Source organism: Somniosus microcephalus, chromosome 13, assembly GCF_052327205.1.
Source record: "Somniosus microcephalus isolate GS21.2 chromosome 13, FLI_Smic_1.0, whole genome shotgun sequence".
NCBI classification, from domain to species: Eukaryota; Metazoa; Chordata; class Chondrichthyes; order Squaliformes; family Somniosidae; genus Somniosus; species Somniosus microcephalus.
In genome coordinates, this window is record NC_140999.1 from 14533277 (window position 1) to 14545284 (window position 12008).

The 12008-nt window shown below is 44.8% G+C and overlaps 1 protein-coding gene across 1 annotated transcript; it reads right to left on the bottom strand.

The window, feature by feature from the left end:
* Positions 1–2955: 2955 nt before the first annotated feature.
* On the bottom strand, positions 2956–11292 carry LOC147108076 (gap junction beta-1 protein-like). The gene is made up of 3 exons (XM_086004536.1): positions 11171–11292; positions 7616–7722; positions 2956–3596 (listed from the first exon to the last, which is right to left on the bottom strand). Exon 3 carries the CDS (start codon positions 3594–3596, stop codon positions 2976–2978), a length of 621 nt encoding a protein of 206 aa, XP_085860662.1. The 5' UTR covers positions 7616–7722; positions 11171–11292; the 3' UTR covers positions 2956–2975.
* Positions 11293–12008: the final 716 nt, after the last annotated feature.

The window sequence follows — 12008 nt, forward strand, 5'->3', positions numbered from 1 at the left end:
CCAACCCAGAAAAAGGAAAGGAATCATGGATGATGTATAATGGAGGATGTTACAGAGAGGCATTAGTTAAAGAACCATGGTTGCAGGAAAGGGATCCACCAAGATGCTTAGGGTCTAGAAAGAAAAGGGAAGTTGGGAAAAGGAGGGAATTACATATCAACACCTTTCACAGAATCACAGAATCACAGAAACCCCACAGTGCAGATAGAGGCCATTTCGGCCCATCGAGCCTGCACCAACACATATCCCACCCGATCCCCGTAACCCCTACACCAACACATATCCCACCCTATCCCCGTAACCCCACGTATTTAATCCCCCTAACACTAAGGGTCAATTTATCATAGCCAATCAACCTAACTCGCACATCTTTGGACTGTGGGAGGAAACCGGAGCACCCGGAGGAAACCCACGCAAACACGGGGAGAATGTGCAAACTCCACACAGACAGTCGCCCGAGGCCGGATTCGAACCCGGGTCCCTGGCGCTGTGAGGCAACAGTGCTAACCACTATGCCACCGTGCTGCCCATGTCTTTCTGTACATGTCCTATGAATATGCCAAAAGCTGTAACTTAACAAGCTGTTGGGTCTGTAGCCATATCCCAATCCACTCCAGAGGGGGAATCCCTCTTAGCCATTTGAATTACATTCAATGGTATTGGTCTAAGTGGTTAGTTAGTAGAAACAATACGAGCAGTAGTACTAATGGTAAGGACACCCAGAGCAGAAACCGGGAGGAACAAAGAGTACAGTTCAGGAGTGCCGGATATCCCTTAAACATGTTTGAAGGATGGAACAAACCCATGTATAATACAAGCGAAAAGCCACCGTACCTTATCCTCACAAACACAACTGGGGTAGGAAGACCCGTTGGGGCGATATGTTGGATAAGGAATGTAAGCAGAGGGGAAGAGGGGAATCTGGAAGCAGGAAACAGTCGTTGTAAACATAATTGGACAACACTCGAACAAGGTTCACCCCTAGAAGTTTGGTGGTTTAACACAACTGGTTTAACAAACCTCACTAGTGGGGGGAAATGGAACGGAATCACAAGGAGTAACGGCGAGTCTGGCTTTTCCACATTCACAACGAATATGAACCTAACTGCCTATAACGGGACCTATTTTATTTGCGGACATAAGGCATACTCATGGCTTCCACGAAATTGGACTGGGTCCTGCTATTTGGGATATGTAGTACCATACATTCACCACTTGAATAAGATTGGGGAACACCACGAATTTAAGAAATACAGGACTAAAAGAGAGCTAGGAGCTTTTCAAAGATTTTTTGGCGTAATAAACCCTCCCTATGGAATAATGAACTTGATGGATGAAACAAGGAATTTGGCAAGGCTACTAGAGATAGTTGCCAATGACACTGAGGAAGCTCTAGCAAACATGAGTGCCGAAATAGTAGCCATTAGAACAGTTACCCTCCAGAATCGAATGGCCTTAGATTACCTCCTTGCAGCACAAGGAGGAACCTGTGCCTTGATAAGAAGTGAGTGCTGTACTTATATCCCTGATAGCTCGGAAAACATAACCAACATTGTCAAACATATCCGGGATGCAGTAAGTCAGTACAAGAAACCTAAGCCCGGGGATGGCTGGTTTGATTGGATCATTGGAGGATGGCTAGGATCAATGGGACAGACTCTGCTACATGGGCTAGTGGTGGTACTTGCCGTAATTATGTGCATTTTTCTAGTTTTCACGCTGATTAAGTGTTGCTGCAATAGATTAGGAGCAACTGTAATTCCAAGTCAATTGGTACAAAGGAAATCATCAGAAGAAGAAATTGAATTACTAAATATAGAGGGTGAAGCGAGTGAGATGGTAAAGGAGCAAGTTGAGAAAGAATTAATGGAGGAGGAGTATAATAGACTCAATAAAGTAGAGATGGACCAGTATGATAAAACTCAGAATCACTGAGTATCTTGATTGGTTATCATAGAATGATAAAAGGGGGGAATGAGGATATAGAATGCAAAATATGGTACCAACTCGCTTCGCATGGCCAAGGACCCTGTCAATCTAAAATGGAGGATCCTGTCAGCATAAAATGGTGGTGAAATGTCGACATCGCTGAGTCACTTGTATATTGTATAAGAATTGATCACGTTGAGAATATCATTTCAAGAAACAGAAACCAGAAACTGTAAAAACAGCAGAAAAGTAAAGAGGGCTAACCATGATACCTGATCTTTTGTTAACGAGGCTGGCACCCATGATGTCACACCTTGCTGATAGGAACAATAGCAGAAACTATACAAACATTAGGTGATTGCAAACGCATTACCATAATGATTAGGTGATCGTGAAGCCATTACCAGGATATTTACTTAACTGTAACCCACTCAGTAAAATGTGACTTCTTTATTTCAAACTGCCAGGCCAGGAAATCAAATTAAATGTATACGTGCCCAGCTCAGGATTGGTGCAGACTGTACGATGTGTTAATGTCTTCTCAAATGCAAGTATAATAATGTAGCACACTGTATGAGAACTTACTTGCTCTGGTGGAACCTGTCGGACTCTACTGGAGTCAGGACTGTGCTGTATCAGAGTAAGTCTCCCGGGATGACAAAATAAAACTGTTGAACGCAACCAACCGGTATTCGACTCAGTGGTTGTACTGAACCAGATTGAGGGCAAAAGAATCGGACTCAACACCATAGAGTAGTGGAAGGAAATAACGTACAATAGGGTTTGGCCCCAAGGAAGGTTGAATGGTCAAAGCAATAGAACATTGATCTAAACAATTGGGTAAAGTATGTGCTAAATGGAATTTTCCTGTTCCAACTTTAAAACTCCTTGTGGGGGAGATGTGACTATTCTATCCAGTCTAATATTTTTAAGTTCTCATTCCTTGTGTAATTCACCGTCCAAACTGACCAATATAAAATTTTCTGTATGCAGCATACAAATTATATTGAATACATTTAAAATATGTACAAACTATATTTTACATTTTATTCAGAACGCACAACTTTTCCTACCAAAGAATACATTTCTATTACACCTATCACCACACAAGCAAAGGAACAGGTGTACATGAGCATCACAAAGGCATCTTTCTGCTCACTTTGCAGCATCGTGCAAACCACTGTCTTTTCGCAGGGAGTTACATCACATTTAAAGGTGCGTTGTCTCAGTACACCTGAGTAGAGCATATAGCACAAAAATAGGAAGCTTCCTTCAATCAGCAGTTTGGCAAGCATGTTGAGAAAGCTGATCTTCCAACGCGTGGCATTAGCTGCTTGGCCGAAGTCATCCCTCGACCGTCTCCGGCTGTTGCGTGTGTTGTGCAAAATGTTTGCCAGCGAGAGGGTGAAAAGGAATACAATTTGCAGTGTGAACAAGGTAAAGGGTGACAGAGCTGAAAGCTCGCTATAACATCGGTGGCGACAGCCCACCTGGGTGGAATTACAGGACAGATCTTCCAGGTCATTTTTCCAAATGGTTCCTGCACCGAAGATAACTGCGAAGAGACGAATGGCGAAGAATGAGGCCAGGCAGGTTCTGCCGAGATTGGAAATGTGGGCTCCAGTGCCACTCAAGACTGTCATTGCTTGCTCCATATCCAAATTCATCTATAGTCACATTTGGGGAGAGTAAGAAAAAAAGCACAGGCTGTTTAGCACTGGTACTTCCCAAGTATTCTGTACTGATACTTCTCCACAGACACACCAGTCTTCCAATTAAATATTCTCTATGTAACCAATTAAATTCAGCTTAGTTTATCACACCTCAGAAACAAACATTTGTTTTGGTTATACAGGCACCCAAACAAAGTCATTAGTTAATTAAATATTTTAATGCAACTTGCATTTATATTCACCCTTCCAGGTGAAACGGTGATTTGCTTGTACTTCTTGCAATCTAGTATACTGTATTCGCTGCTCACGATGCGGTGGTCTCTACATTGGGGAGACCAAACGCAGATTGGGTGACCGCTTTGCGGAACACCCCTGTTCAGTCCGTAAGGGGGACCCCGAGCTCCCAGTGGCCTGTCACTTTAATTCTCCGCTTCACTCCCACTCCGACCTCACCGCCCTCGGCCTCTTGCATTGTTCCACGGAAGCTCAGCGTAAGCTCGAGGAACAGCACCTCATCTTCCGATTAGGCACTTTACAGCCTTCTGGACTCAACATAGAGTTCAACAATTTCAGACCATAACCTCGGCCCCTATCATATATTTTTTATCCACGCTTTTTGTGTTTTTTTCTTCTCCCACAGGGCAGCTGTCTTTCATTCTGCCAGCGCAATTTACACTTCATCTAGAGCCATCCTTTGTTTCTTAACCTGTCCCATTACCACCTCCTTTTGCCTTGAATATCTCTCAATGTCTCTTAACCTCTCCGGCCTTCTATCCTATCACAGACCTTCCCTTTTGTTCTTTCATCCCCTCCCCCCTTTCCCAGCCCCTACACTTGCTTAAAAATCTGTTCCATTTCCTGCTTTTTTCCAGTTCTGACGCAAGGTCATCGACCTGAAGCGTTAACTGTTTATCTCTTCACAGATGCTGCCTGACCTGCTGAGTATCTCCAGCACTTTATGTTTTTATTGCATTTATATATAGCACCTTTAGCGTAGTAAAATGTCGCATGACATTTCACAGGTGCATTATCGGACAAAATTTAACACCAAGCCACATGAGATAGTAGGACAGGTGACCAAAAGAGTAGTCAAAGAGGTAGCGTCTTAAAGGAGGGTAGAGAGGTTTAGGGAGGGAATTCCAGAGTTTTGAGGGAAGTGGCGGTAGGGATTGTGGATGCATTGGTAATAATCTTCCAAAACTCCGTGGACTCAGCAAAAGTCCCGGCAGACTGGAAAACTGCTAATGTAACACCCTTATTTAAAAAGGGCAGTAGACAGAAGGCTGGAAACTATAGACCGGTTAGCCTAACATCTGTGGTAGGTAAAATTTTGGAGTCCATTATTAAGGAGACAGTAACAGGACATTTGGATAATCATAATTTAATAAGACAAAGTCAGCATGGTTTTATGAAGGGGAAGTCATGTTTGACAAATTTGCTGGAGTTCTTTGAGGAAGTAACATATAGGGTGGATAAAGGTGAACCAGTGGACGTAGTGTATTTAGACTTCCAAAAGGCATTTGACAAGGTGCCACACAAAAGATTATTGCTTAAGATAAAAAATCACGGGATTGGGGGTAATATTCTGGCATGGATAGAGGATTGGCTATCTAACAGAAGGCAGAAAGTTGGGATAAATGGTTCATTCTCAGACTGGCAATCAGTAACCAGTGGTGTTCCGCAGGGGTCAGTGCTGGGTCCCCAACTCTTTACAATCTATGTTAATGATTTGGAGGAGGGGACTGAGTGTAACATATCAAAGTTTGCAGATGATACTAAGATGGGAGGGAAAGTAGTGAGTGAGGAGGACATAAAAAACCTGCAAGGGGACATAGACAGGCTAAGTAAGTGGGCAGAGATTTGGCAGATGGAATACAATACTGGAAAGTGAGGTTATGCACTTTGGCAGGAAAAATCGTAGAGCAAGTTATTATCTTAATGGCAAGAAACTGGAAAGTACTGAAGTACAAAGGGATCTGAGGGTCCTGGTGCACGAAACTCAAAAGGTTAGTATGCAGGTGCAGCAAGTGATTAAGAAGGCCAATGGAATGTTGGCTTTCATTGTTAGGGGGATAGAATATAAAAATAGGGAGGTATTGCTTCAGTTGTACAAGGTATTGGTGAGACCGCACCTGAAATACTGCATACAGTTTTGGTGTCCATACTTAAGAAAAGACATACTTGCTCTCGAGTCAGTACAAAGAAGGTTCACTCGGTTAATCCCGGGGATGAGGGGATGGACATATGAGGAGAGGTTGAGTAGATTGGGACTCTACTCATTGGAGTTCAGAAGAACGAGAGGCGATCTTATTGAAACATATAAGATTGTGAAGGAGTTGGATCGGGTGGATGCGGGGAGGATGTTCCCGATGATGGGTGAAACTAGAACTAGGGGGCATAGTCTTAGAATAAGGGGCTGCTCTTTCAAAACTGAGATGAGGAGGAACTACTTCACTCAGAGGGTGGTAGGTCCATGGAATATGCTGCCCCAAAAAGCTGTCGAAGCTACATCATTACATAAATTTAAAACAGAAATAGACAGTTTCCTAGAAGAAAAGGGAATTAAGGGTTACGGGGAGCGGGCAGGAATTTGGACATGAGTCTAGGTTCGGATCGGTCATGGCCCTGTGGGTAGCGGAGCGGGCCCAGGGGCCGTGTAGCCTGATCCTGCTCCTGTTTCGTGTGTCTAATTCTGTTAGATTAAGGAGATGGTTCTGTCATAGTGGATTGGCGGTTAGGATCAGGTCAGCCATGATCTTATTGAATGGCGGAGCAGGCTCGAGGGGCCGATTGGCCTACTCCTGCTCCTATTTCTTATGTTCTTAGCGTCTAGGCAGCTGAAGGCACTGCCGCCAATGATAGGGTGGAGAAAGTTGAGGCTGCAAGAGGCCAGAATTGGAGGAACGCAGAGTTCTTGGGAGGGTTGTAGGGCTGGAGGAGGCAACGTCAGCGAGGGATTTGAGCGCAAGGATGAGAATTTTAAAATCAAGGAACTGCTGGACCGGGTGCCAATGTAGGTCATTGAGCACAGGGGTGAATGGGACTTGATGTGAGTTAGGATACAGGCAGCACAATTTCCGATGAACTGAAGTTCACGGAGAGTGGAAGATGGGAAGCCGACCAGGAGTGCATTGGAATAGTCAAGCCTGGAGGTAACAAAAGCATAGATGAGGGTTTCAGCAGCAGATGGGCTGAGGCAAGGGGGTGGAGACAGGCGACATGGCGGTGGGAGGATTCTGGATTCGGAAGCTCAGCTCGTCAAGCTGGCCAGGGAGAGGGATGCAATTGGCGGCAAGGGAACAGAGTTTGTGGCAGAGGCAGAAGACAATGGTTTAAGTCTTTCCAATATTTATTTGGGGGAAATATCTGCTCATTCTGAACATTGGAAAAGCAGCATAACAAATCAGATGCTGTGGAGGGGTCGAGAGGTGTGCTCAAAGTAGAGCTGGGTGTGGTCGGCATAGGTGTGGAACCTGACATAGTTTTTTTGGGGCAGTATTTAGAAGCGAACTTGGAGCGGGCCAAGGATAGGTCCTTGGGGGACTCCGGAGGTAACGGTGCGGGAGTGGGAAGAGAAGCCATACTGAATTATAAATAGGTAATTCCGGAAAGTACACAGTGATTTTGGACCTGAAAGCGAGACCTTAATGAAAACAGAGAATACTGGAAATACATAGCAGGTTGGTGACCTTCAGAAAGAGAAAGACCCCAAACACTAACTTTCCTCTTAAATCAAAAAGCAAAATATTACAGATGCTTAAAATCTGAAATGGAAACACTCAGCACGTCAGGCAACACCTGTGGAAGAGAGAAAGGCCTGGGGTAAGGTTTCAGGTCCATGAGCTTTCGGCAAGAGCAGAACATCTTCAAGGTGGGTATTCCTGGAAGAGAACTGACCTGAAACGGTTTGTTGCAGTAGTTAATGTTGTCACTGAGTTACCTGGAGTTTGTTGGCAGTATTTGGTTCGAAGGATACAATTTTTCTAGATCCAAGTCTAAACGTTTCCACATACCTTTCGATCCTGTTTGAAGTGATTCCCGATTAAAATGTTCTTACTCCTCTCATGACTTGGATGTGTCTGTGTGATTCTCCAGCAGCACTCTTTGTTTAATGGTGAGGCTGGGGGCAGCAAAAGCAAATGATTATCTGTTTTGATACTGAAAGATACCCGTAAATAGAGTGATATGGTAATAATTAAACCACTGCCTGGAAATCATCAGCTGATTAAATATGATAAGAGAAACTGAAACAAAAAGATACAATATTGCAAAAACATCATAAAGTCATTGCAGGATCTTTAAACTGTCTACATTCAAAGTGTGTCAGCGAATGCAGTGGGAAAGGGTTTCAATTTAATAAGGCAAAACTTTAAATAGCACTTATTACAAAAATACAATTCATTAAATGTATTAATTTATTAAATTTATTAATTTTTACTATTGATGCTACTTGGGACTATGATATTATAGCTATTACAGAGACGTGGCTGAAAGAGGGGCAGGTATGGCAGCTCAACATTCCTGGTTACAGGATTTTCAGGCGGGATAGAGAGGGAGGTAAAATGGGAGGGGGGGGATCGCAGTACTGATTAAAGAAACTATTACAGCTGTGAGGAGGGATGATATGTTGGAGGGATCATCAAATGAGGCCATATGAATCGAATTGAAAAACAAAAAGGGCGATCACACTGCTGGGAGTGTACTACAGACCCCCAAACAGTGAGGGGGAGATAGAAGAACAAATATGTAGACAAATTTCTGAGAAGTGCAAAAACTATAGGGCAGTAATAGTAGGGGATTTGTTCTGAAGTAAGATTTAAAAATGAGCGTAACAGGGCACGTTTAGTAGAACGCAATTGCGCAGCAAAATGTTTAAAGATGAAATGTACTAATTACTCGTATGTTTAATTGCAGAAATGACCATACCAGTTTAGAGAGATGAAACTTACAAAAAGAGACAATGACATAACCCTTTTCTGGAAAAACGAAACTTAGTAGTGGTCAAGAGAGAGAGGGTCTCGTTTCTCAGAAATCACATGACCTGATGACTAATTTCCAAGAAATCAGAGGGGCCACAGGCCCATACAGTGAAAAGTGAAACTTATGTTATTGGTTACCTTGTAGAAGTTAGGCACACCTAATTAGTGATTAATGTATAGACTTTTAAATCGATTGGACCTCTGGAGTAGGAGGTCTCGGAATATGTGTATAACTGTGTAAACCTCAAGAGATTCGGTGGAGTTGGAGCCTTGTGTTGGGACGCAAGAGCCATGGCTCCCCAGGCCTGAATAAACCGTTTTTACTTCAATTATTGGGTCTGTCTTTCTTACAACAAGCCAGTGTTGTCGACTGTGTATATCACTCAGTCCACACTTTGGGGGCTTACATCAGTTCTGACGAAAGGTCATCGACCTGAAACGTTAACTCTGTTTCTCTCTTCACAGATGCTGCCCGACCTGCTGAGTATCTCCAGCATTTTCTGTTTTTATTGCATTTATATAGCGCCTTTAGCGTAGTAAAATGGCGCATGACATTTCACAGGTGAATTATCGGACAAAATTTAACACGAAGCCACATGAGATAGTAGGACAGGTGACCAAAAGTGTAGTCAAAGAGGTAGGCCTAGAAATTCACTGGCCTTAGCGCCGCTTTTGAGGCGCTAGAGGGCCTAGCGCCGAAGTTATGGCCAGTTTAGAAATTGACAGGGGCCCTAAATCGGCGTTAGGCCGGTAGCGCTGCGCCGGCACCGATGATGTCATCGGTGTGCGCAGCGTCCCGGTTGCCATGGTAACCCGCCCGAACTCGGAAATTGAGTTGCGGCCGCCTCGCCCGTGGCAGCCGCAAGCAACGTTCTGGCAGAGGTGCCTTACAGAACTTTGCGCCGGCGCATTAAAGGCCCCGCGGCGGCCGGCCGCTTTCCCGCCGGCCGCCTGGCCGCAGCTCCCTCCCCGGATTTCCCCCCCCCCCCCCCCCCCCGGAACAGAAGCAAGCCCGGCACTTGTCCGAGGTGCTGGGCTCATTTTTAAAAAGATTATCGCGGGCCGCGGCCGGGTGCAGGCAGCTCCTCCTTAACGGAAGGAGGAGGCCTGCACTTCCCGAGCCTGCCGCACCGCAGCGGGCGCCGCAGCGCCGGAATAGCGCCGCAATGCGGCGCGTGGCGCCAGTTTTGAGGCGCTGAGACCCCTCAGTAGCACCGGCAGCCGTTTGGGCGCGGCGCTACTGAATTTTTGGCGCGTGCAGGGGGACTTAGCGCCGGCACTAACTTCCGGCGCTAAAGCCCTCGCTGCGCCAAAAACGAATTTCTAGGCCGTAGTGTCTTAAAGGAGGGTAGAGAGGTGGAGAGGTTTAGGGAGGGAATTCCAGAGCTAAGCGCCTAGGCAGCTGAAGGCACTGCTGCCAATGATAGGGTGGAGAAAGTCGAGGCTGCACGAGGCCAGAATTGGAGGAACGCAGAGTTCTTGGGAGGGTTGTAGGGCTGGAGGAGGCAACGTCAACGAGCGATTTGAGCGCAAGGATGAGAATTTTAAAATCAAGGAACTGCTGGACCGGGTGCCAATGTAGGTCATTGAGCACAGGGGTGAATGGGACTTGATGCGAGTTAGGATACAGGCAGCAGAATTTCCGATGAACTGAAGCTCACGGAGAGTGGAAGATGGGAAGCCGACCAGGAGCGCATTGGAATAATCAAGCCTGGAGGTAACAAAAGCATAGATGAGGGTTTCAGCAGCAGATGGGTTGAGGCAAGGGGGTGGAGACAGGCGACATGGCGGTGGGAGGATTCTGGATTCGGAAGCTCAGCTCATGGTCAAATAGGACGGCGAGCTGGCCAGGGAGAGAGATGCAATTGGCGGCGAGGGAACGGAGTTTGTGGCAGAGGCAGAAGACAATGGCTTAGGTCTTTCCAATATTTTTTGGGGGAAATATCTGCTCATTCTGAACATTGGAAAAGCAGCATAACAAATCAGATGCTGTGGAGGGGTCGAGAGGTGCGCTCAAAGTAGAGCTGGGTGTGGTCGGCATAGGTGTGGAACCTGACATAGTTTTTTCGAATGATGTCGCTTCGGGGCAGTAAGTAGAAGAGAACTAGGAGGGGGCCAAGGACAGGTGCGGGAGTGGGAAGAGAAGCCATACTGAATTATAAATAGGTAATTCTGGAAAATACACAGTGGGTTTGGACCTGAAAGCGAGACTTTAATGAAAAAGGAAAATACTGGAAATACATAGCAGGTTGGTGACCTTCAGAAAGAGAAAGACCCCAAACACTCACATTCCTCTAAATCAAAAAGCAAAATATTACAGATGCTTAAAATCTGAAATGGAAACACTCAGCACGTCAGGCAACACCTGTGGAAGAGAGAAAGGTCTGGGGTGAGGTTTCAGGTCCATGAACTTCCGTCAAGAGCAGAACATCTTCAAGGTGGGTATTCCTGGAAGAGAACTGACCTGAAACGGTTTGTTGCAGTAGTTAATGTTGTCACTGCATTACCCGGAGTTAAAACAGTTTGTTGGCAGTATTTGGTTCGAAGGATACAATTTTTCTAGATCCAAGTCTAAACGTTTCCACATACCTTTCGATCCTGTTTGAAGTGTTTCCCGATTAAAATGTTCTTACTCCTCTCGTGACTCGGATGTGTCTGTGTGATTCTCCAGCAGCACTCTTTGTTTAATGGTGAGGCCAGGGGCAGCAAAAGCAAATGATTATCTGTTTTGATACTGAAAGATACCTGTAAATAGAGTGATATGGCAATAATTAAACCACTGCCTGGAAATCATCAGCTGATTAAATATGATAAGAGAAACTGAAACAAAAAGATACAATATTGCATAAACATCATAAAGTCGTTGTAGGGCCTTTAAAGTGTCTACATTCAAAGTGTGTCAGCGAATGCAGTGGGAAAGGGTTTCAATTTAATAAGGCAAAGCTTTAAATAGCACTTATTACAAAAATGCAATTCATTAAATGTATTAATTTATTAAATTTATTAATTTTTACTATTGATGCTACTTGGGACTATGATATTATTATAGCTATTACAGAGATGTGGCTGAAAGAGGGGCAGGTATGGCAGCTCAACATTCCTGGTTACAGGATTTTCAGACGGGATAGAGAGGGAGGTAAAAAGGGAGGGGGGTCGCAGTATTGATTAAAGAAACTATTACAGCTGTGAGGAGGGATGATATGTTGGAGTGATCATCAAACAAGGCCATATGGGTCGAACTGAAAAACAAAAAAGGGGCGATCACACTGCTGGGAGTGTACTACAGACCCCCAAACAGTGAGGGGGAGATAGAAGAACAAATATGTAGACAAATTTCTGAGAAGTGCAAAAACTATAGGGCAGTAATAGTAGGGGATTTCAACTACCCCAGTGTTAACTGGGATAAAATTAGTGTGAAGGATATAGA

Excerpts from the sequence above, each read along its gene's own strand:
- LOC147108076 (XM_086004536.1), bottom strand. The coding sequence starts at position 3,596 with ATGAATTTGGATATGGAGCAAGCAATGACAGTCTTGAGTGGCACTGGA.